The sequence below is a fragment of the Melanotaenia boesemani genome, chromosome 15, assembly GCF_017639745.1.
Source record: "Melanotaenia boesemani isolate fMelBoe1 chromosome 15, fMelBoe1.pri, whole genome shotgun sequence".
Classification (NCBI taxonomy): Eukaryota; Metazoa; Chordata; class Actinopteri; order Atheriniformes; family Melanotaeniidae; genus Melanotaenia; species Melanotaenia boesemani.
In genome coordinates, this window is record NC_055696.1 from 13,920,771 (window position 1) to 13,947,805 (window position 27,035).

The 27,035-nt window shown below is 37.7% G+C and overlaps 1 protein-coding gene across 1 annotated transcript in view; it reads right to left on the reverse strand.

Annotated features, from left to right (window-relative positions):
- Window positions 1-27,035, reverse strand: part of LOC121654758 (transcription factor COE1-like) — a 95,325-nt gene that overhangs the window by 18,620 nt on the left and 49,670 nt on the right. Inside the window, exons 7-11 of the mRNA XM_042009030.1 lie at window positions 15,623-15,704; window positions 14,437-14,578; window positions 13,185-13,318; window positions 10,592-10,718; window positions 993-1,081 (exon numbers count right to left, since the gene is read on the reverse strand). Coding sequence (XP_041864964.1) covers window positions 993-1,081; window positions 10,592-10,718; window positions 13,185-13,318; window positions 14,437-14,578; window positions 15,623-15,704 — 574 coding nt within the window. The remainder of the gene's footprint in view (window positions 1-992; window positions 1,082-10,591; window positions 10,719-13,184; window positions 13,319-14,436; window positions 14,579-15,622; window positions 15,705-27,035) is intronic.

Here is a 27,035-nt window from a genome sequence, read left to right on the forward strand (position 1 = left end):
TTATTTAAATGTGCATCACGACAATGTAAAAGTGTTGCAGTGGATTTAAATGTTTATCGCAAAAATGTAAAGTGTTTCACTCGAGTAAAAAAAGCAATTTACTGCTTGATTCTTCTAGAAAAGCAGGTGATAAAAGAAAAGTAAAAAAATAAACTAGCTAAAGCAGTTATTATACTGACTTCATAAACATCTTAGATGAACTTTGTGTGTATAATTCCACACATTCCCATGGTGATGATGCAAATTATGTACAATTGCTAACATATGTGCAGGATTGAGGGTGTTGGCATGTTGACATCACAGCATCATCACATCATGACCAGCGCCCATTCTTTAATGATTTCACATGAAAAACAGCCTATCCTCGATCAGCTACAGTAGGAATAGAGCCAACCAATAGCTGCTGTTTCCAAGGTTGTGACCCCCACCCTCAAACACAAATCCATATTTTCACCAGGTTACAAAACACACACAAAACACATGCACTGTCAAGAAAGTCACCCCACATGTACAGCTCATGATGACAGCGTTTGATATCAAAGCCCAGCTCATCATTTGGTGCTAATTGTTTACATCTGCTGATCTTTTAAACATTCTGCTTCATCTTCGACTGATAAACAATCAGATATGACTCTGATCTGGAAAAGATTCAAACACTCAGCCTGCAAACGGGTGTCTTACGAAGCTTGCACACTCAGAGTTCATGAGGAGGTAAAAGCGCAACCCACAGGAGATTTAAAATCCCATATTCTGCTTAGAAAAATAAAAATAAACATGTTATGATGTTCTTAGTGTTCTGGCCTTATGTGTATATCTCTGCGGGCTTATTCTTTGAAAACACATCAAGTCAGTGTGATTGAGAAATTAAATCTTTGTAGATCTACAGTATTCTTCTGAAGAGTCTTTAACCAAAGATAAACCTTGTTTATTCATCATTTCTTTTCTAGTGCAGGCATTTGATAAAATCTGGAAAGGATAAATTGTCATGGTACCTTTGGCAGCCTCTCTGGATCCCCAGGATGCCGAGGGATGACCTTCTGAAGCCTCTGAAAGCCGTAGTCGATGGTTGGTTCATTCAATGCTGCAGAAGACAGAGAAAGGGGGGTGGGAGAGTGAAGTGAAAATTTAATGGAGTTAAGTAAACACTTAACTGCAGCTGCAAAGCTTCCTGCCATAGGTCCATCAGTTCATAACTGGCAGTCTATTGATTTGGTGCTTTCCCACATTACACCTGCTGTAACTGACTGCTAAGCTTCTTATAGACAGAAAAAAACCGCTGAAAAAAAAGAAGCTATTTTAAGTAAGTTGCATATACATAGTTCCTGTTTACACATTTAGAAGATGCGGTGTGATATATACAGTCAAAAGTCCAAAATTTTGACTAGTAGTGTCACTTCTGATCTTTGTTTGTATCAGACTCAGTTTAACATTTGCTTTCCTTATTGCCCTGACTTGGCATCCATCAACTCCAGAATGAAATATTAAGCTATTTCCCTACTAAATGCTCCACATTGTTCATCGGGTAGTTTATAACTTTGTCCTTCTGCTGTGTGATGTTAAGTAGATGCAAAGAACCCCTATTAGGAAAACACTGCAGTAGAAAAAATAAATGCATAAAACCAAAGCTCAGATCCATCTAAAACTGTAATAACAAATAACTCTAACCCAATAAAAGCGGAATTAAAATAAATAAGGAAATTAGTAAAATACAAAGTTCATTAACTAAGTAAAAGGTAAAGATAGATTAATTTAAAAGACTTTAATTGACTCTAAGTCATCAGGAGACATGGTGAGGTAAAGCTGGGTATCATCAGCATAGCTGTGAAAAAAAAAAACCAAACAAACAAACAAAAAAAAAAAAAAAACAGTTAAAAACAGTACCTGAGAGGCCCACTAGACTTCTTAGTCTTTTTAATAAAATGTGGTGATCTACAGTATCAAAGGCAGCACTTAGATCCAGTAGAACCCGAACTGAAAGTTTTTGTGCATCCAACTTACTTTTGAGGCCATTAACAATCTTTAAAAGGGCCGTCTTGGTACTTTGGTTTGTCCTAAAACCAGACTGACATTCTTCCAAGATACTGTTTCTATTTAAGAACTCTTTTAACTGAATAAAATCTGCATTTTCTATAATTTTACTTAAAAACAATAAGTTGGAAACAGGTCAGTAATTATTAAAACAGTGGCATCTAAAGGGGCTTCACCACTGCCGTTTTAAAAGGCAGATTGCAAAACACCTGTCTGAAGCAAATAGTTTACAGTATATAAAAGCTCATACTCAAAGAAACTACACATAAAAAGTGATGTGGGAATTGGATCTAAAAGGCAGGTTGTTGGGTTCAGTTGGGAGAAAACAACCAACGGGACAAACAACCAGGACAAAAGTCTCCAGTTTCCTCAGGTAAAAATAATGGTTCAGATCAGTTAAAAACATTTTGTTGAAATAATAGACTGGATCTAATAGAATTAATTTTATTTCTGAAGTGGTCTGCAAAGTTCTCACATGCAGCATCTGATGGTGGCATGGAGGACTTGCTAAAACCAGCATTTATTAAAAGATAAATGGTTTTAAAAAGGAATTTAGGATTGTTCTTATTGTTATGAATATGATTTGAGAATGACTGTTTTAATATGATTTTCCCATTTTACTGTGTTATTGTAGATTTTGAGATGTTCATGTAAAATTTCATAATGAATTTTTCTACAAACAATACATCTACAATAAAATCACACAACACAGGTAATATCTGAGCTGGAGTTTGGTTAAAAATGTCAATAAAGTTGGCAGCCACTTCAGAAGTTATATATTGCTTTGTCATAGTTCTAACTGGGGCCTCCTGGGATAAAACTGGTAATGTTAAAAAATACACAGTAGTGGTCTGACACAACTGGGTCAAGAACAGAATGTTAGGTTCGAAATCCTCGCCAGCCAAAAACCTGGTGAGGAGCACCCACATTGCATGCAAGTCTTTGGAGATGAGCAGGTGACTTGGATATTTTCTAAAAATCTGCAAGCTGCATCTGTAAACAACAGCAATGAGGACAGATAGACCAAACTAAAACCAAAAATATCTGGGATGTCGTCGTGGTTTTCTCTGGATTAGCAAGCAGATTCTTTCAAGGGTATCTAACCACATAATTAACCTTCATTGTAAAAATACTGTTTGTAACCACCTGAAGACCCGCTACACTATCCTAACTGTTTCCTATCATATAAAGTATGCTGTAGCTTATTTACCAACGTCCTTGTTGTTATCAAAGTAAATAAATGAATTTTCCAGTAACCTTCTACTATTTCCACCATCTGCTGTTTCTAGAAATGTCTGCTATAATTTTTCATACTTAACCTATTTTGTTGTCCAAACCAATCCCATTGATTTCCAGAAAAATCCTATCGGTGTCATATACTGTAAATTGTTGTGCAAGAAAGTGGCCAATAAGTGTTGAATCCCAGATACATACTTCTCAACATATGTCTTTAGGAAAAACCACAAATTCCTTGCAGGATTTACAGTTAACAGAAAAAGTCAAAACATTTTTCTTTGATGCAACATCTCGCAGACCTTCATCTTTATGACACATAAAAAAAAAACTTTGTAATCTTGGCTGTTGGTCATTTTACTTGTTTTTAAAACGTGGCTAATCTTTAGTCTATGTTGGACTGAAGAACTTTAAACGCTGTCAAAATGAACTTCTCCAGTCTTGTAAGATAACAGAAAACAAAGATGTTTGCATAATCACAAACATAAGGGCTACAAATGACAACATAAAGAAAAAATAAATCTGGAATTGACAATGAATTCCACACAGTGATCCACCACAGCATCTGTGAGGATTACATAAGTCTGATTAATGTACAAATCAAAGATGTGATGTTTACACCTTGGAGAAAAAGCTGATAAAATGTAATTACTTTTTTATATTTTTAAAAATACTTGAAAAATACATTTAAATAATTCAAGAATTTAAATAAACAGTTTTTTATTTGCCGAATATTTAGCAGCAACAGCTCACATAGTTCAAGTCAGCAAAAATGAAAGGTGTTAATTTCAAAACTCAACATCTAAAAATGATTCACATCATAAAACATAGTTTGCAAAAAAAAACAAAAACAAAAAAAAAATAAAACAAAAAACAAAACAAAAGTAATTCATGAGAACTGATCATCTAAGCAGTGTTAAACTCTGGCAGGCCCTGGTGACCTGTCCAGGGTGTACCCTGCTCTCGCTTGCTAATTGCTGGGATGGGCTCTGGTCCCCTGCCACCCTAAATTGGACTAAGCAGTACAGAAAATGAATGAATAAATAAACTCTGGCACCGCACTGTTTTTAAGAAATGCAGCAGCAATATGATGAAGTGCATGCAGCTAAAAGTTACATGCAAATTTGCAGAGTTTAATAGACTTTGTTGACTACGTAATGGTGTGAAAAGCATTTGTATGATAATAACACTGCAGGTATAATCTAAAAGGTTTTAAAAAAAGCTTAGTGTTCACTTTAATGTTCACATTATGCTTCTCCACAATCTTTATCCAATCAATACATCAGTCAAGTCAAGCTCTGAAAGCCCTGTCAGTCAGAATGATGGTTTAGAGGATTTTGTGTGTAAGTGTGTCTACTTTGTGATCTTGACGTTATACGTGCTGAACATGTGTCGTCACCACACTGTTGGAGGCCAGTCAGTTACTGCATGAGAGAGAAAGGCAGAAAGCTATGACAAATAGATGAAGGTGTGGGGAACAGAGGGTGTGTTAGCGTGTACGATGTCCAAGAGTGCAGCTGCAGTGGTGATGTCTGGTACTTTCCACATCCAGCACTGATAAATTACTTGCAGCTGAACATCTTGTGTTGTTTTGTAATTCCTTTTGGTGTGTGTGAATATGTGTGTTTTAGATATATGTATGTTTTATTATCACATCACACCCACGTTTCTGGTTTCTGTTATGTCCTAAACCACATAATTTCTTAGCAACATAACTTCATAAATTGTGAAAAGTCCACATGTAAAACTGTCATGGACAATGCCTTCCTCTGCTCCAAGGAAACTTTCTAGGCACAGTGTGATTTTATGATTTATATAAGGTAATAATGTGAAGAAGGATGTAGAAGAGCAGAATAAAAAAGAACACAAGACACAGTTTACAGCCAAAACTGCAGATCTAAGAATGTATAATAATACAGTATTTTAATATTAGAGTCTGACTGATATTTTTTTTTATAGTAAATACAATATCTAGTGCTACTGATGTGATCATTTCACTTCATTCAAGTAAAATATAAGTAGCTTTGTCCTAATTTGAGATTTCTTTTTTAATCTGATATATGAGACATGATAATTTAGTAACATATAGTTTAACTAGATTCTTTAAGAGTTTATTATTGTATTTTTTTCTCTCAGAAATTAATGTGTTCTATGTAGGAGTTGGCCTGAAGTAAAACAAACAAGCAAAAAAAATTGTCATATTTTGTTGTATCATCTGATGTCTGGCAGATAATATCGCATTGACAGTGGCCACTCCACCGATAAGATTTCCAAGATATAATTAACCGATAAGATTTCCAAGTCTGTTTTAAGTAGGATAGGACAACAATATCGGTTATTGGTCAAATGAGTTGTAAAATATTGGCATATTGGATATTAGCCAAAAATCCAATATTGCGCATCGCACAAAAAAAAAAACAAAAACAAAAAAAACAAAAACAAAGACAAATTAAATGAAGTCTTTGGTAACGTCATGTTTTCCACTAATCTGCTGTCTTTTAAATCTCCTTTTGTGTTTTCCTCCTCTTAGTTGCAGTTTTAATTCCAGTCAAACAGCCTGACCAATTCTGACACCTCATTTCATCTTGTCTTGACATTGTAGAAGCATCTCATCGAGTAACATTTTCTTACTGAGAAAACAGCAAACGCGTGAAGTTTAGTAAATATTTGGCCTTAAATTGGACAGGGCTTTTTTTTTTTTTTTCTTTTTTTTTGTTATGGGAGACTAAAACAAAGCATTTCATGATAGAGAAGGTTGAGGTTAAGAGTAGAGGGGAATAGAGTGTGTGTTCAACAGTCCAAAAAAAAGAAAGAAATAAGGAAAAAAAACCTCAGTCATGGTTGAGAAAAACAAAAATAACAAAAACAGCTGCCTAACACTCGGTGGGATATCAACTGTCAGAATCAACTGCCATTGTCAGATCCACGCGTCTCTGGAGACGTCTAACTGATGCCAACACTAATATAACACACATCACAAGATGATTTAGAGTGTTTAAAAACCTTAGGTGTGAAGTATCTCCAAGTGTTTCCTTATTAATGGAACAACATTCCTTTATCAACTGAATGCCGTGTGAATGTTTGTGTGTTTATAAATGTATTAGGTTAGTGTGCCTGAGTGTGTGTGTCTTTGGAAACCAAAAGGTCAGATTCACCAAAACCATCACTCTGAACAGAAAAAGAAGTGGTATTAGAGCAGCAGAAGTCTTCCAACTGATTGCACTTCAGCTTTAAAAGGAGTTAGCAATACTAGTTGAAGGTGTGTTCATCACTGAAACACTCATACCTGCATTCACCAGCCATCACTGGGCTGGGGGCTGTTGATGGTTTCCATAACTGTGATGGGAACCACCTGTTTTCCAAGTTGAGACATTTGAGAAACAAGATGTTCTTGGAAAATAAAATGGTGTATTAGTAATATTTATTATTTTGTTTGGCAGATTTTGCTGTTACACAATGCAGAAAATTGTCCACGAGCATTGTCAGGACACTGTCTCAGCTGGATTCACACATATCTCATAACAAGGCAAACACTTCAGCTGAGGGGATGACACTGAGGACTGAACCTGCTTCACCTCAGCAAATTCTGCCACCCTGCAGCCCCTGTAACCATCTCAGCATGAATCCCTCCGGCTCTGCTTTACCCCCTCCCTTCCTCCCTTTCTTCTGCTTCATCTCCCTCCTCCTCCTCCTTAACTACACCTTCTGCCACTTTCACCCATCCATCCCTTCTTCCATCACTCCTCCTCCAGCGTCATTCTTTCCCTCAGAGTCCAGAGCTGCCATCAGATCAATACTCATTGAAGTTTCATGAGGACAGACCATCCGCTTCCATTTCACAATAAAAATGTGAACAGAGGACAGAGAGAGAAGAAAAGAAGAGGGGGAAGTGGCAAAGAAAGAAAACAAGTAAAAGCTATATATCTAGAATTTTTTGTGTGTGTATGTGTGCATTTATTGCACAATAATGTTTTTATTATTATCTTTTAAGGAGCGTAAAAACAAAGGAATGCACAGATGAGGAAAAAAATATAGGGAAAAGAAGGAAAAGACTGAAGCTAGGTGGGTGAAAGGGCAGAGAAGGCTGATGTAAAAGGAGAAGAAGAAGGAGGAGGAGGAGAGAAGGAGGTGTGGTGATATCGATTCTCTGGCCAGCCAGCAGTTCAATACCACTGAATTATTGCTTCATTCTTCCCCTTATGAGATGAGATCTCTTTCTTTCAAGCTTGGCTTCTATGTGACTTTCTGTGTGGTTGTATATGTGCAAATGTACATGTGTGTATCTGCATGTGTGTATCAGTATACTGTATGTGAGATCCACTTATGACTGAATCAATACTTTCTGCCCAGCTTTCCTTCTGTCTCAGTGTCTCTTTATTTCTGCTTTTCTCTTCCTCTGTAATTCAGATTTTTATGATCACTTTTTGTGTCTGTAAAACTGAAGTTAAAATGGATAGAAGAGAAAAAAAATTCTCACCCTTTTTTTAAGCCTTTACTAAAAGTTTATTGTCCACAGCTGAGCTATGGATTTTCTAATGCAGCTGCACTGATGATAAATTGTCTCTATGTACAGTATATGGGTGCAAGTATGAGTGTTTATAATGCTGGTGTGTGTGTGTGTAAGCAGTTATTGATTGTCACTTTGTACCATGGTGTGTTTATAGGGGTGTGTGATGTCGAGAATGTTAATTTTTCCCATCAGGCAGATGAAGCTGCCATACGGCACCATGTGTATGTGTCTATATGGAGTGTGTGCGTGTGGTAGACCATCTGTTTACCAGACTACTCACCATCTTTCCCTCATATTACTCTGATTTACAATTACTTTCAACTCCTGCCCCTGTTTGAAAGTGTGTGTGGTAAGTTGTGTAAGACATGACCCCATGCAAGAGTAGGTTTGTGTGTGTTTACGTGTGTTGGTGTTTTTTTGCATGTGTGTGCTCGTGAGCATGTTTAATTGGTCAGGCCTCACGCCCAGAGGCAACCGCAACCAAGGCATTGAAAAACCACACCGGCCAATCAGCTTTCACCGCCAGGACCTTTCACCAGTGACTTCCAGAAACAAGTCAACCTTGAGGCGGGGTCACGCAACCGCAGTAACGGATCGCGTTTCCTGGGTCACATGTTGAAGCGATCAGCCAATCGCCAGGTCAGCAAGGGTCAATCCTGCCCAATAGGAGAAGCAGTTAGAAGCCAGACGGACCAATTACCAGCCGGCTAGCCTCGGGGTGAGATCCAAGATGTTTTGACTGAAGAACAGTGAAGCAGGCACACAAGCTAAATACACTTGTATGCACAAAGACCAAGGACCATTCAAAGATATGCAACTCACACTACCGACAGCATGATCATAAAAATGATCTAACAAAAACTATGTGCTGGGTTTGTTCTCCTCAGCCAAGCTTGCAATCATTACATGTACTTGCTGACTGCACCTGTCAGTCAACCTATGTAGTTGATGTAATATTTACATTTTACCAGAGGTGGAACTGGATCTTTGTTTGCAAATTACCAGAAATCCTGAAAAAAAACGTGTCAGTATGTCAGATTTTCATAAAGCCATTCCTGCAGCCACAAAAATATGGCATCGCAATATAGAAAATTTAGAAAAAAAATTATAAGATAATAATATTTTACAAATAAAAAAAAAATATTTTTTTTTTGTCGAATTAATTAAACAAAATGTGATTGTTTGGATAGTCCAGAAGTATTATTGTATAAAAACTGCAGTAATATGATATATTTTAGCCATCCAAAACAAAAGTGCTATATCATAGTTTATGTATTTGCAACACAACATTAATATTTTAGTTTTTGATATTATTGTTATTAATACTGTGAAATCATGACACCCACAAGTTTTCCACTAAAGTTTTCACAGCGAAGACATTGATTTGTGGAGCATACATTAAATAAAATTGCTAGACAAATCATTTCAAGTCTAAGTAAAATCTGAACCTAAGTCAAGTCTAAAGTTTTCAAATTCATGACTGGAGTCCAGTATATGTGACTTGAGCTGGCATCTCTATGAATTTAAACAGTTTTGGTGGATATGTTTTCATTAAATACAAACTGAGCTTTCTTTATTTCTTTCTTTACTCAGAACAAGCTAATGTGGTTAAATCTAAATAATAAAAATACATTACTTTTAATTAATAATAAATCAGTTAAAACTAAAAATGACCCTCTGATCTTCCAGGTGTATTATTGAGTCACATAGATCATTTTTAACACCCTGTAAAGGTCGTTGAATTCAAATCAAAGATCTCTTTGAGGTAAGAACAGCTTGAAAACGTGACATGATCCAACAGGACTTCAGCACTAGCCTTCTGTGTGAAAGTCCTGAAACCCATAATTCTGGACTTCTTCTATCAAAGATAAAAAAAAGACTTAAACTTTTTTCTCTAGTAAAGAGAAAAAGTTAATAATCATGTGGTGTCACATAAAAAAATAGATAAAAAGAAAGCCATACTCTAAAATGAATGTGTTCTGGATGAATGTAGCTGTTAACATTCGATATGAGACTGGTTTTTCAAACTTATTCATGGCTAGTTTCTTCATCCTCATTGATCAGGTTTAAATCTTCATCTTTATCATCAGTTGATTACCAGCGTCATTACCTGTCCCCCACCCCAAAGAATTAAAACAACCGCTAATTCTTTTCCTGCCCCTCTAATCATGATGTCGTCATTATGGTGTGATGGAGCCATGTTGAGCTGCAGATCAATACCAGACATCACATCACCTCCATCCATTTCCACATATATGTGCAAATAAGACACGGACATGCTTTCTTCATCTCGTCTCTCCTTTTCTTCCTCACCTCAATTTAGCAGGAAAACACTCATTCTAGACAACAATCTGGTCAGAAGTCACACACTCTTTTTCGAGTGTGTTTGTGTGTGCGCTTAATGTGTGTGTGTTAGTAAACTGGGTGTTCTGGATGATTTCACTAATAGTTTCAGTATGGAGGGCTATAAAGAGCAGACTGTTTAATTGTAGCTGGTTTTAACGAGCCTCTGATTATGGCAACATTCTAACGAGTGTGGGTCGTTAATGTTGACTAATCTGCAGTCATTAGTTCAACACTGTCTGGCCTGAAAGTGAACTGCAACTTATAGGCGCTATTCACACACACACATGCAGACACAGTCTCTCATCCAGTCACAAACACATATGCAAAGGCAAACGCACATTTCCAAAATCCACTACTTTAAAAATGTTCAGTTAGCATAGTTTTCTAAATATGAGACGGAAAAACAAACATTACTTAATATGTAAAAAGTGTGCTTGTACTGCGTGTTGATATCTGTGTGCTCTTTGGACGTACCTGTGTATATGAACCTTCCAGGTGTGCCTTTGCAGAACTGCTTGGACTTGTAAGAGAGAGTGACCTCTACAACCCCAGGGATGTGTCTGGGAGGCGTCTGTACCCGGATGGCGTGTGGCGTAATCAGCTAAGCGAAGAATAAAAATTACATCAAGAGTCACTACACACAAAAAAAGAAAAAAAAAAACTAACAAACAAACAAATAAAACAAAAACATGACCATAATTATGTAGTTTTCTGAACATGGAAATAGTTGCTTGAGTGTATCCAGGTTATTTTTACTCGATGCATTTGAATAACTTCTTCCTTAAAATGTAATGGATCCAGTTTTGATCATTATATTGTGTATGGTTTTGTCAAAGTCAGCTGAAATAAAATTTCTGTGCAAGTGTGTCGGACACATGCTGCATTTGCATTAATTAATCAGGTAAAATGCATGTATTTACATTTAGAGGTAATGCTATTTTCTTAATCTGTTAATTATCATTTATAAGAGAAACTTCAGTGTTCAGTGTGGAATACGTTTGCCCAAGAGCTGCTGAAGTTATTGAGCAGCCAGATATTTCTTTCCACACTAATGAAACTAATCATGGAGGATAAATTTAAAGTCAAGATGTATTTGTAGAGATATACCACAGCTCTATTTGAAAAATGGGAACATATTGCTTTCCACTACAATGGGACATATTAAGTGAGATCTAATCAGCTTGCTATCATAGCATAATATCCAGCTGTGTTGTATTAGGGTTTCTTAGCCTCATTTCCTCCTTATTTTTTTATAAATACTGGTAAGGATAGGCTACTTAATTCATTCCTATGAGGGCCACAAATGAGTCCTATGCTAATCTGATCATTTTATCATGTGGCATTTAAGTCACCAAAACGCTGGTTTCCCTCTCAATGTGTTGAGTTTTTTTTTTTTTTTTTTTTTGCATATCTCAAACAGGTATCCCTGATCTGCTGTTTTCAAGTTTATTTGTCTGAGTTTGAGTTTTGTCTGAGTCTGGTTCTCGAGAATTTGTATAGGTTTGTTTTGACTATTGTTAGCCCCTCTTGGTACACGATTCTAAGAGAGTCATGATCAAAACAGAAGTTTGCCACAACCTACTGTGGACGATGGAGAAGTACATGGCATGTTTCTGTCTTTGGAAAAGTCAGAGCTGTAACTACTCTGTGCTTACCGGTGTATTCAAACTTCAGCGATGAGTGCAGTTTCTAATTTTACATAAATGTATACATCCACTCCCATCATGAAGTACTGCCTGGATCTACTGGTCTATGCAGTTTTATATTTATGAGATGTTTAATTAAATAGTAAATGTATTACAATTAAAATGGTCTGTTCCATGATTCACTACAGGACGTTGGAGAAATACCTTTACACTAACCAGTGTTGTCTCTCCTATGATCCACACCTTAGCAACTTCTTACTGTTAATTAAACTTTGTGGTGAAAGCATGTTTGTGTTAGCGGGTTCAAAAAAGGTTAGAAAATGGGCATTTTGTCCAAATTGAAATAATACCAGTGTATTAATTATGGTTGCTGTGGTTTGAGTTACTGTGACATGCAGTTACATTTCTGCGGAGTGCTGGAATCTGTAATAGCTGCATATGATGGATGGCGGCATTGTCATCCTGGAAGAGATACCATCCATGTTTTGTCACAGGACAAAGCTGATCATCCTTATTATGACTGATAGTTAATTATGCTTTTACGTGACTTAAAACATTTTTACTCTTTGGCCCGTCTGTTTGAAAACTACACTGGCAAACTGGGAGGACTCAGAAAAACAGGATTTGCCAAATCTGCAATCACTCTCCACTTTTTGAGCGACTTTTAAAAGCTGTGTGTCCTGCTTCAGTATCAATAACCAGGTTGAGTGCAAATGAAACATTTGATTGGCAAATATCCACTGGAAGTCAGAGGAATGCCAGGAGAGCTGACTCAGTTTGAACTGAACTGAGTCTCTGTACATGTTAGTGTGTGTAAGTGTGGCTCTCAACACTGTAAACAAACCCCTCAGCTCTTAACACACACGCACACATATCCGCGTATGCCAGTGTGTACACACACACACACACACACACACACACACACACACACACACACACACACACACTCACACACACAGACGCTGTTGTTGTTGGAAGGGAGCCACGGTCGCTCGGCACACACGGTGAGTGGAGTCAGAAGACAAATAAACATTCTGTAGAGGAGTGGGACTGCATGGGGAAAAGTATGATAGTGAACTCTGTGTGTGCAAGTGTGTGTGTGAGCATGTAGCCGATGGCTATCAAAATGTGCTGATTTGATCAGTATTCAGAGAGAAAAAGGCAAAGGGAGTGCGGGTGAGGAAGGTAGAGAGAGGCGACAGTCGCTTGTTGGTGGGGACTCATTAGGGAGGTAAACATCATTAAGATAAACATTAACACAAACACACACATGAAAATACACTTGATCACACACAGTTAGGAGCCTGACCTTGAAGAAAAGTATGTTTTGATATAGAATTACTTCCAATGGGCCCAGGGCTGAAGCACACAGTTCATGGGTTGAAACAACATGACAGAACGATAACTGCTGGTGAACTGACCTCACTCCAAACCAGCATGGTGCCGAAGATAACTTGGAGGCCGTCAAAGAAGTTGTCTCCTATGATAATGACTGTAGCGCCCCCCGTAGTCCAGCCCTCACTGGGGCTGATGGCTTTAATACAGGGAGCTGCTCCTGGAGGGAACACAAGGGTGGGGGATAACAACCAAAAGAGAAGAAAAACACGAGTGAAACAATTATTAACACATTGTTGGCATGTGACCTGCATTTAAAAGAAATGGATATTGAATAAAACTCAACGTTTCGTCTGATGTAAAATTTCACTTGACAAGTTGTGGTTGGAGGAAAACATTTGTTTCATTTAAAAAAAAATCAATTGATCTCAGAGCAGGGGAGCAAAAATTTGGCTTGTGGCACTTTCATCGATGATGCATCTGTACCTCATAATTCTTGGAGCTACACCCTTAGACCCTGGCTGAGCTCCAGAGCATCACATCACACCTACAGTATGCAATGAATGCACAGTAGATTCAAATATGGAGTACATTTCAGCAGGTGCTTAAGGAATAATTTTTTTGTTTAATTCTACTGAATATAACAAAATGATTAAACCAGCAAACAAATGTTTATGTTTTAAGTAAAGTGTTTGGCCACTTTTTTCAAATTTAAACATTTATTGTGTTTTTGAATGAACTAGATGTAAACCTTAGCATTTTCTTAGATAGAAGATATGCTGTATCTGCTTATCAAACCCAATGCACTGTAGTTTATAAACATAATCTTTACTTTGTTTATTTCAAAGCTTGACTGATATGACAGTGATTAAAAACACACACATGCATAACATTACTTCAAACAGAATGGATACAGTCAGCTTATGTCACTTCAGCAGTCAGTGTTGTGGGTTTAAGCTCATGTGAGCCAATCCCCTATGACAACAACACAAGTCTGTCAAAGAGCAGCTCTCACTGTAATGCAAGTGTGCGATTATCAGCATTCAGCTGAATTACAACAACACCCCTCAGTCTGGGTTTTTCTATGAGAAAAAGCATAATGATATTAGGCCTAGCAACACACACACACACACACACACACACACACACACACACACACACACACACACACACACACACACACACACCCGCTGAGCACCACAGCATGCATTGTGTGTGGAGTGAGTTGGATTAGCCAGATGGAGGGGCAGGAATCACCTGATAGGATTAAACCATCAACCATCTGGTGGCCATGCTGCTTCACACACATTTATCCACACACACACACTCCAATGTTACCGTGCTCTAGGTAAGATGGTGTTCCCTCCACAGGGTCGAGCCTGCGGGCCCGTCGACCATGTTTGGAGTTGTTGTGGACAAACATGTTATCAGAGACTGATAGGACATGTCCCTCTACGCTCACTGTAGTCGATACGACAACCTGGAGAGAAGCAGGGGATGGAGAATGGAAAGGGAGGTTGGTCGAATAAGATTACAATGGAGGGAGTGGAGAGAGACAGGTAAAACGAGGAAGGAAAGTACAACGAAGTGGATGAAGCAAGGGCAAAGGATGAGAAAAACTCAAAGAAAAGTGAGGAAATAATGAAACTCTTTCAGTGTAACAAGTAATCACTGCTATAATATCATCCTCAACACACACTAAGTTTCTATGAATACATGATTTGTGTGTATGTGTGTGTGTGTATGTTCTCCTCTGTTCAACAGTTCCTGATGGGTCCAGCCCTTAATTATCTCCCAGGGAAACAGAGCTGTCTTTTTCTGGTTCCACTACAATAGAGCTGCACAATTAGAGGCCCGACATGGTCACACACTCGCTACCGTATGACTCAGTCTGTTCTGTCGCTCGTGCACACACAAAACATGCCTATGCAGCAGAAATACACACATATCAAACACACACACATGTCATGGTAATAAATCTATCAGTACTCTCTGGGAGTCCAGCATCTCCACTCGGCCTCAAGTGGTGTCTTCCTGATTGTGTCGTAGGCATGAAGATAAGGAAATAATAATGACTGCACTGCCTTAAATCTTTCTTTCTCTCTTTCTTTCTTTCTTTCTTTCTTTCTTTCTTTCTTTCTTTCTTTCTTTCTTTCTTTCTTTCTTTCTTTCTTTCTTTCTTTCTTTCTTTCTTTCTTTCTCCTGTCTCTGTGCTTTGTAAGTATATTTATGTTCTGACTCTATGGGTTTAGGATCTCATGTTTCCTGTAAAGGCTCTGATAGCTTATTTGCTTACACAGAAACACATCCATACACATTCCTGTGTTTATGTGTTGCGGTAACTGTAAATTGATGTGTTTTATTATGTGTTATGTTCATGGAAACAAAAGGGAAGGAGAAACAATGGGAGTGAGACACAGAGTCAGACCAAACAGAGAGGAAGAGGAACATAACACACACACACACACAAAATGATATAAATAAATAAATAAATGGAAAAGATGAAAGATATGACAGTTTGTACCTGGAACCTCCTCATGTCTCGGGGGTTTCCTGCATTCTTTAAACAGTTCTGGTTGCACTTGAGGAAAAACTTGAGGAAAAATCTGATGAGACAAAAAGTATTTAAAGTTAATAGTCAAAAAATACAAATATGACATGGTTTTCTTTTACAGTTGGGCTCAAGTCCAATCAACAGCAGCTGCTTTGGAATACCATACAGACATTGGACAGAGTAAAAACATTAAGGGTACAGCACAGTCCAACTAAGCTGTAATAATGCTGTATGTGAGTAAGTTTATGTTTGATGGTTAAAGGTTTTGTATGCGCGTGTGTGTGTGTTTGTGTGTGTGTGTGTGTGTGTCTGTGGGTTCAAAATAAAATCTAATTAGTCACCAACATGTAATAGGCTAAAGAACTTATTCAAATTTAGAAACAACTTTTAAAATTGACTGTATTTTAAAGTAATACCCTCATATATTAACCTCTTTGTGAAGTCATAACAATGGGTAACATTGTTGACGTTAATTGTTTAAAATTGGACCATATGCCACAACTTTATACTAAAAACTAAATCAAACTTGCAGATGGTCATGAATGGCAAACAAACACATCCAGGTTGTGTCTTGGTGTAAGCCAGCTGGCCAGCCTGGCAGAAGCAACAAGACACACTCAAACAAAAAGAAAAACACAAACACTCATACATGTTTTTATTTCTGTTTGTTCCTGCTCAACAAAAGCAGACCCAACAGTGCAAACACATATACCAATAAATCCCAGATTTACTGGGAATTCACTCAAATCAAATTAAATCAAACTTTATTTATAAAGCACTTTTCATGCATAAATTTTTTGCATCTTTAAAACACAATCACACACCCAAGTTTATCACAAAACAAATCAAAGCACACACACACACACACGCACACACACACACACACACGCGCACGCACGCCTAATCATACTCTCACTTACAGACACACAAACTACATGAACAAACTGTCTCTAATTAAGAAAGATAACAGTTTAAACGGACATGTCTTGGCACTGATGAAACAGGTGAACCAGGCAAGGAAACAATAACCTAGGAGTCCATCCACATCAAGAGCCCCCCAACCAATGACCAAAGTGGTCGTAACCATGGGAACCACCCAGATCAGGGCAGACCAGGTCCACACCACAACCATAGGGCTGCAGGGCCCCGACTACCCAGATAAAGACAATCACCACGGTGACAGCATCACAGTCAGAGAAGACATAACTCCCATGTGGAGAACCTCCATAAGGAAAGCATTGAAGTGGAAAAAATAAACAAAAACAAAGATTAAATTAATCTCAAAACTACATTTGTGTTCTACCTTCAACTGCATTTCAACACATTAAAAAAACACCAACTTTTGGTCCTTTTTCTGTGGCAATTTTACATTAAAACATAGAGAACTGTAATTTAATATTTATCTAAAAGCTCTACTAACTATTTTGATGCTCAGTCTAGTGTGTTTCCATCACATTACACATACAGAAAAGCTAACCAAAAAGGATCAGGTTAAAAAAAATACTTTAGCAACATTAATTGAATATTATGGATTTCATTATAATAGTAAGTTTGCACAGTGACTATATTATTGGGCATTTCATAAAATTTAATCTATAGGCACTTGTAAGATCTCTATTCCCTTGTGACTTAAGCCTAGGGTGCTGCTGTTCCATCAATGACAGCTTTGTATTTGGACCACCAGAACAAAGCAGAGGTATGTGCTAATGTGTGTGTGTGAGTGTGCAAACATGTGCTGTGCCTATGTGTGTGATGGTGCAGCACAGAGCAGTGGCAGGTCTGAGTGTAAAACTCTGCATTAACGAGCTCAAGCTTCGTTAGAACACTGGTGCTGGGATTCTGCATGTCTAATTATCTTGACCCCCTCACCCCTGGGTGACAGCCTATCACAGTGGAGGACAGCCACGGTGACCTTTGCTGACCTCTCACTGTCTAGTCCTCCTCACAACACTAGCATAGCGTTAACACAACCACCCCAGCTGACCCCCCTCCTCCCAACTGAAAATCTGTGTGTAAAGGAGGCGACTGGGAGGATCACACACTCGCCCACACATCTGCCTGATATATGACAAGTCCAGAAAAAAGGGTTCAGATCTATTATCAGTTCTCTAATTAAAGTGAAACTCCTGCATTTCAAATGGTTAAAAAACATAACAGATGGAGAAAATGTCTGGACAAAAAAGTTATTAGTTAAAATTTCTGAACAGTTTGTATGTGTTATGTTATTAATGTCTAATGTGTGAAGTATAAATGTGAAAGTGACGTACAAGTGCATCCAATTAATTAATATCATGTTAAAAAAAAGAAAGCTAAACTAAACAAAACAATGTTTACAGTGAACTTGGGAACTCTGATCAGATAACCTGGATATTAACTAGTTATTTAATGTCCTAATTTATGGAGGCAGTGTCAATTTTTGAGACTTTCTATTTGATTAAGCCATAACAGATATGCAGAATAAAGCCTCTAAACATGGACTGCCAACTTTAATACAAACATAACAGCAACTAGCACAGACAAATATGACTGGTCAGTGCTACGTGAACTACAGACTTCAAAATAAAACCCCCTACCAAAATCTTATCTATTGACTGTACAAATATAGAAGCACTGGATGTATATGAAGGACCAAAATGCATGTTCACAGGCAGGATGTAAGGTGGGTTAGGAGTTTTATTTTGTTTATAAGAGGCAGAAGTAAAGATGCTGCAAAAAAGAAACAGCCAATCCAAACAGACTTCAGATGAACCAGAGTCTGAACCAGAGACTCAACTGGCATGAGAAACAACAACTAGTCTGGCAAATGGGAACAGAAAACTAGGTAGTAAATATCAGGGATCACTAATTCTGGACCTCTTGTGCCAGTGTCCTGCAGGTTTTAACTAGCTGTGTCCCAATTCAGGGTTTATTTACTCCGAAGCTGTTTTCTGTATGTGAAATGAGACAGCTTTCCTAGCTGATGAGACATTCCCATAGCAGCAACGTAGGACAAAGACAGAAAACCAAAAACTAACGTCAGTCATGTTATTATTAACAATGTTAAATTAATCATTAAATTAGTAATGATAAAAAAATGATATAATAATAAATGTATGTAATGTATTATTAAATTTATTGCATATTATATTATATAATGTATTATAGTTAATGTTCATTCTTATTATCTGTACCGCTTTGTCAATTATGGGTCATGGGTAAGCTAGAGCATTTTATCAGGTGAGAGGCAGGGTACGCCCTGGACAGGTCACCAGTCCATTGCAGGGCCAAAACAGAAAGTCGGAGTACCCGGAGACAATGCATACATGAGGAGAACATGCAAACTCCACACAGAAAGGCCACCATGCTCCAGGTTCGAACCTCCCCCCACCTGAGGCTTGAACCAGCGACCTTCTTGCTGTGAGGCTGTGTTGCTAACCACCACCGAATTATGCCAATTTGTAATAATTATAATTATTATAATAAATTGTATTAATTTTATTATCATTATAACATTTTATTTCATATGAATTCACTATTTAACAAGATTAATTATTGCTAAATAACATTTAAATCACTTAAACCACTGAAATTCCTAAGTTTTGGATATCGTAGGACACTGTAGTGAACGTTAACACTGACAGAGTTGATTCTATCTTAGAAAGCATTTTCTGTGGCACAATCTCTCATTTTAATCTCGCCTGGACTGCGTATGTCATATTGTTGACAGTCTTATTTTTAAAGTAATCTCAGAGGCCATCATTTATTTTGTGCCTGGTACCACTTCAATAACCCCTTAAAAATCCACGAATATAAAATATTGCACAATTTTAACTCCACAGTTTAACAAACATGATTTTGAATTTAGTTTTGCTACATTTCTACTGAAGTAAGGTAAACTAAATACAGCTAAAAACATACTTTTCAGCTTTGTTGCTCATTCGCCACCATATTGTGCGGAATGAATTCCGGGAGGGCAGAGGCCTCGAAGGATCCACCACCAGTAGCCTTCGCTAGTTGCGGGTTTGTAGAGTGAAGTCAGAGGTGCCTTTCAAATGGGACAGTGCTTGGCATACCACTGTTACGTATGTAGCAGACAAACCTGCACTTCGAAGAACTTAGACCCTGAATTGGGACACAGCCTTGCTGCTACACACCTGGTTCAGATTAAATAGTTCACCATCAGCTTGTTGTCAAGTTCTGCACCAGCCTCCTAATGACCCATTATTTGAGTCAGGTGTGCTGTAGCATGGACATAGTGAAACCCTGCAGGATACTGCTCGAAAGGTCCGGATTTGGTGATCTCTCGTAGGTGATAACTAATACAACAGGTTTGTGATCAGTAAGTGAAAACAGGTGTGAAATAAGGAAACAAAACCCACACACAGTGTTAAATAAAAAGTCAAGTTGACTAATGTGCAAATGGAAAACCAGTACAAGTGAGATAAAAGATAAAATTATGACCACTCTGAGAATAGGTTTACAGGTTATTTCACTTTCAGTTCTTGGGGAAAGTTGGTATGAATGTAACTGTTCGGGGAATAAACTCTGTTCTGATCTGATCATGCTGGATGGGTATTAAAGTCGATGCAGAACTTATCAGTCTAATTGTGTTTGGTAACTTACATGACTGAAGATTTACAGTTTTATTGTCAGTGTACAGATAATGCTGCTGACTCAGGTTTTAGTGCCACTGTAACATCTGCGATTAAATTAGCTAATATAAAAAAATGAAATAAACAGATTTTATTTGAGCATCAAGTTTGGGAAAAGACATGTTGAATTGCTATTCAGTGGTTACAAGTATTCTCAACTGTTTCTTGATGAGTGTGATATGCTTAGTATTTTACCATGGTTTCTCAGTGTATTAAGGGAAAATGTTAATCAAAAGAATAATACCAAATTCAAACAGCCATAAATCTCAAAGCTTGTCTTTGATTTGAGTGTATACAGCGACCCAAATTTAATACATATTGTATGAGCCTTTGTTTATGTTGGTTTAAGATAAGATAAGATAAGATAAAACTACTAATTCCACAGCGCGGAAATTTGTGTGGTACTTCAGCTAAACTACAGAAAAACAAAGTAAGATTAATGAAATATAAAATACAAATATAAAATACAAATGAAATAGAATAAAAATATATTTCACAGTAACTGGTGTTCTATGTACAAGCATACACAGCTGGCATTATGGAGGAAAGGTTATGGAAATATACAATGTATGGACATAGATACACAGATACACATATATCTACCCATCCATGTACATATACTGTATATTTATATACATTTATACATTTCACATATGTACACATACACACACACACACAAATGTCTACACACATGAGGTGCATTATGTGTACAAGAAGTTGTTTACATTTTATAATTATGGTTTATAATTTGTATCGCTGAATAGCTGTATTACTGTATCTGGTTGTGAAAGAAATGCAACGTGACTTAAAAAAAACAAAAAAACAAAACCTAAATGACTCAAAACCCCCACGCCAATAATCGCTATGATTAACATAATCAACTCCTTCCTCTCAGTGAATGCTTAAACCAAATAATTGAAGTTTACCATCAGTTCCCATAATTTGTTTTCTAATTCTATATACTGCATATACCACTATATGACACTCTGAGTGTCAGTGATATTTGCTGCATGTTAATACATTGTCTAAGCTTTCGTCTTTCTCATTCACTTAACCCCATCTGGCCTAATCAACTCTACTACAAAAAAGCCTTGCAGCAACACACTTCCAGGCACACACACACACACACACACACACACACACACACACACACACAAACCTTGCATGAATTGATTAGCTGGCCCAGTCACTGGTCATTAAGAGGCCTCCAATTAAACAAGGCAATTATAAGAGTGTGAATGATAGAGGGGGGGAGGGGAGGGGCTCCCTGCCTTTATAGGCTCTACCGAACTCCCCCCACCTCGAGGCCCGGTCATGTTCAAGTGATAACAGCTCTGTTGACCTTTGCTATATTGTGAGTAACACACTCAGAAAGCTGACCCAACACCAGTCCTGCTTGAGGAAAACACACAAACACACACAATCTGTTCAATGAAGTATGGTCAGCAGATATTAAGAATTCAAGAAAGAACAACACTGAAATGCATAATTAATACTGTCTTTTAGACTCTTGTCCCTTCATATATATATATATATATATATATATATATATAGAGAGAGAGAGAGAGAGAGAGAGAGAGAGATAGATAGATAGATAGATAGATAGATAGATAGATAGATATAACAAAAACAGCACATCTGTCTACACAATAAAACATATTGTAAAGGTGAGGATAATAATTTACCTTATAGGAAGAAAAAAGAAAAGGCTCTAAAGTGTTTGAAGTAGCTTATATGAGGCAGGGGATTTTACTGTTTTGGAAGTAGGAAGCGTGGTTTTTAAATACCATGACTAAGTTTGGTTTAGAAAATTAAATGGACGGATGATTTGGATTTTTCAGTTGGCATGCTTTCATTGTTTAAAAACAGAGTTCATGTCGAAACAATGTGGTCTTACATACTGCAGGAGTTTTGGTGGGGTGGTGTCATCCCAAGTTGAACATTGCAAGATTTGCAACATTAAACCATGCACTTAGGCTCATTTTGCAAATAGAAACCACATTTCCAGAAATTTTGTGAAAATGCAAGAAAAATTGCCATTTTAAGTCTATTCAGTTTGCGGATGTTCAGACGCTTCAGCGAGGCCAGAGACCACAAGCCAGCACAGCATGTAAAACATTACAGAGTGATGATCAATAGCAACATGGAGTTGAGAGTGCTTTGGGAAATCATTATCACTAAGCATAGTCCGTCGCTGCATTCAGAAATATATGAAATAGCATTACTGAAGGAGGAAGCCATGAACTCTGCAAAGAAAGGCCACTGAATTCTCTGGCCACATGTGGACATTTGTTAGATGAGACCACAACTCAGCTGCTTTTAAGAATTTACATCTGATGAGATGAGATAAGCTGACAAAAACCACCTAGTGTGTTATCTACAAAAGTTGCAAAAGGTAGTATCTGAGGTGTATATTGGAATTTTAGAGAGACTTACGCTATCATCAAGCCTATGACTTCGTCCTGGGGCAAAGTGTTTTGTTATTTTCTGCTGCACAATGACAAACCTCATTCAACTTCCAACAGCGTGGCTTTACAAACAGCGCATTTCCTTGACTGACCTGCCTGCAGACCAGATCTGGCTCATTTTACAAATGTATATTTTTTTTTTAGGAAAACTATCTGATCAAAACTACTGTTAAACAGCTGAAATGTTGTTTTCAGCAAGAATGGGCATAAATGTTGCTTGAAAAATTACAGTATAAGAATGACAATTTTATTTAAGTGTATTGCTTGTATCAGATTGTAAAATTATTGGTGATATTTCAAACAAACTGTGGTTAATGAACACATTTAAGTAATCACTATTAATTTACATAAAGAGTCAAATGAAGAAACGAATTAGAGATTTAAGTTTTCATTATATTTGAATAAGTTTTCAACTTTTCTGGAACTAAATGTAGCCATGTCACCAGCAACAACACATTTAATGCTTTAAAATATAAAGTGAATCTACAGAGGGGTACATAATACAAGACAATACTCCCATGTTTATGATCTGCTGTGTCCATTGGTCAGGATGGAGAGGCTGCTGATCCTAAGCACATTTCCAATCATTCAAAAACTGTCATAATTACAGCAGCTTTAGTTTTTAAAGTACCCAGAACCTTTCAAGGAACTAAAGGCTACATAATAGTTTTTGCCACAGTAAATACCCACAAAGATTGACAGACTTTTTTGACAGATTTGACTGTTTACTGACAAAGGAAAAAGGCTATTCCGCTCTAGCCTTTTAGCTAGTGTTAAATATACAACAATGATAAATATATACAGATCCACAAGGCAATAGACAGGACATTCACAATAGTAACGATGGAGGACACTCAAGACAGCTGTTCTACAAATGGGGTCACTTTAGCCAGAGCAGGAAAAGAGATGACCATTGGTGGCAAAATGCATTTAAAATTTCCTGAAAGTCTGGACTTTAAGTAAATCCATCACAAAGTGCTGGAAGGCCTCCTGCCATAATTCATGAATGGGATTTTTTTCAATGTATTTTTTAGTATTTTTGTAGTATTTGGACCAGTGTCAGGTTAGAGCCTTTTGGACAAAGAAACTCCAGCAAGACTGTTGTTAGCCTGTTAGCTACTATGTTATGTAGCCACCGTTATGGTGAGATATGGTGGAGTTAGACTTTAAGGCTAATAGCCATTGAAAAATTGGCTGCGGCCAGTTAGCCAGGATAATGTAATCACCTGTGCTCTTGGTATAGAGTCTGTTAGTCATAGAAATGTAGTAAACAGTTGGATGCTGTTTTTTCATCCTGTTAGCCTTGGTGTATTGGTGAACAGCACAGTTACATCCATTATTCAGGAGGCTGAGATGGCAATTATGGCTCAGAGAACAACTGACATTAATATTTAATATATAGGGCTAACACAGACCTGAGAGAGAGACAGGAAGTGACAGAAAGAGGGGATGGAGAGGGTGCTGGGGATGTAGAGGGAGAGGAGGGGTGAACAGTGAAGGAAAAACAAGTAGAAGGGCGAATCAGGAAAGAAGATTATGGGAGTTTGTTTCAGCCACTCTCCTGTCGTTTAAACAGTTACAATGCCAACAGGGCAGGGGTGACATCCGGGGAATTCCAGCCTGTGTGTGTGTGTGTGTGTGCCATAAAGAGCGTGCGTCTCCAAAACTGAATGTGCATGTCCGTTTTATTCCCTAAAGACTTGCTACTCTACTGAGCCAAGAATAACGATGCTGTCTTGGAAGAAAAAATAAAAAAAAAATCTCGCAAGAATACACATGCACACATACACACCTACACACACACACACACACACAGCATTATTGCGAGTTGTTGTTGACAGGTGGAGAAATTGCAGAGAGTCAGTTTGTGCAGACAAACTGAACAACAGATCAGTGCTTTTGCTGCTCCAGCCTCCTCTGTCTCTCCACTGTCTCACTGCTTCCTTTAAATGTCTTGTTTCACCTGCCTGCCAAGTTTCTTGGCAACACTTTCTGACAGAATGATGATATTCACCATCCTCCGTCATGTGCCTGTGTGTGAAACAACTTGCTAATGTCTGTGTGCCTATCGTAACTGCCAGTAATTGATTAGGTACTGGCTCCAGATATCACATCACTTAGGAGAATATTGAAGGCTGTTTGCAAACAATGTGCATATAAAATATTTCAAGTATTCAAACAAAGATAAATTAAGATAATTACAGCAATATGTGTATCTTTTACTATATGTGTCATGTAGTCTGTCTTGTAGCTATAATTTTAGTTTCAATTGACCAGCCATTCAACTCAAAACACTTCTGCTCATCTATCCTTTAAAGTAGCTAACGTAGATAAATGTGTGTAGTCCAAGTTTTTTTTTCCCTGTTGCTGCATCAGAAACTTCCTGTTTCCTGTTTACACTAAAAGTTTATTATTATCTAATGGGATGACATCAGATAACGCTGTGTGGCTCTTTGTCTGCTATCCAAGCATGCAGCAGAAAAAAAACAAGGTTATGAAATACTATTATGCCTTCTGTATAGGCTGTGAGCACAATAATAATGCAATGATGTATTTCTTCCTGTGGGGGAGATGCTTTTTTTTCACTCTTTACATGTATTGTTCAAGACTGCTTCATCAAAAGTGACTCTATGAGATATTGTTATATCACAGGGAAAGTCTTCATAATCCATAAACTACATGTTAATTTATTTGATTGATCAGATCTGTCAAATCAAATTGATTTAAAGGCCAAAGGAACAGTATGTTAAGGGTTTTTTAAGGCCCATGGTTACACAACTGGTTATATATCACCTGGAAATAGCCAAAGAGAAAGGTAATAATTTTTGCAACTGTTCCTTACATGAAGTTGAGAAACTACTGAAAGTACTGAAGTAAAACTTTGATGAAAGCTGACACTGAAAGTCAAATACTGCAGTACTGTATTATGGGCATACAGTGTCATACTCTAAACTGCAATGTAGTCTCAGAAGATCAGAATCAGCTAGCTGGATTGGGCCTTTTTGAGACTCCCTGCTCTTGTGTGTTTTCTCCAGCTTCCTCCCACAGACCAAAGATATGCATGTTAAGTGCATTTGGTATTCTAAATAGGCCAAACGCGAGAATATGTATATGCATGGCTGTCTCTTTTTCTCTGTGTGAGCCCTAAGATGGACCGGTGACCTGTCCAAGGTGCCACTACAACTTATACAGCCAGACTATACAGGTTGTAGTCAATCACATATTTCTGTGGTACCAAATAACCCAGTCAATTAAATTCTGTTCCCAAAACTACTGAAAATGTATTTATTAAATTTTTTTTTTTTGAAAATCCACCAGATTCTCTGTATTTTTTTCTACATCTGGATTCCTGTTTTACTCATCAGCTCAGTAGGACTCTTCTGAAACTATCAGTGGGTTCACAACCAGTCATTATGTCACAGTTAAAACACAACCCAGCCACCTCTAGTGGAAACCAGGACTAGAAAAAAACCGCAAGTATTTGTTTATCGACTTATCCAGTAGTTATCAAACACTGTCAGAGTAAAGAAAAGAAAAGAAAGAACAAAATATGCAGAACAGACACCAAATGATAGGCACTTTTGATTGGCATGCCAATTTAGCTCTTCATACTCTAATACAAGAACACTACCACCTCACCATATTAATCATGTAATGGTAGTAACCTTATGCAATCCACAAAACGGGATTGATGCCTCCATTTGAATTCCCAGACTGCACTGACTAAGGTGAGACCTGTGTGTGTGTTTTCTGTCTATGACTGAAACGTATCAGAACTTTTTCCTGTCTGGCGTAACTTTGGTGGTGAAGATGTCCACATGCACTCTCAGTCATGGTTAAGCCATGCTGAAAGTAAGTTGAGCGTCAGAGTGAGAGGAGAAAAAGCCAAGCGACTAAGAATTCAAGACAAGGAGAAACTGCCAGTAAAAGTGGAGGGGGGGTGGTCGGGAGTGAAATGGAGTGCGGAGGAAAGAAAAAAGGCTGTGGAGGAAGGAGGGGGGAGGGAAGGAAAGTTATGTGAGGGAACAAGACTTAAGAGAACTGAGCAGAGCCGAGCGAAGCAGAGTTATTTTACATAATGATGGTTGATATGCACAGAGGTAATTGATAGCTGAGCTGCAGTCCCAAAAAACACCCTGCTAGCTGTCAATCACAGCTCATCTCCCTGGAGATATGATAATGGTGATGATGATGAGGGCTTAGCTTCATATTGCTATCATTACTATTAATGCTGTCATTGTTGTCATCTCTGCATATTTAAATGACAGCATAGGCCAGAGTAGT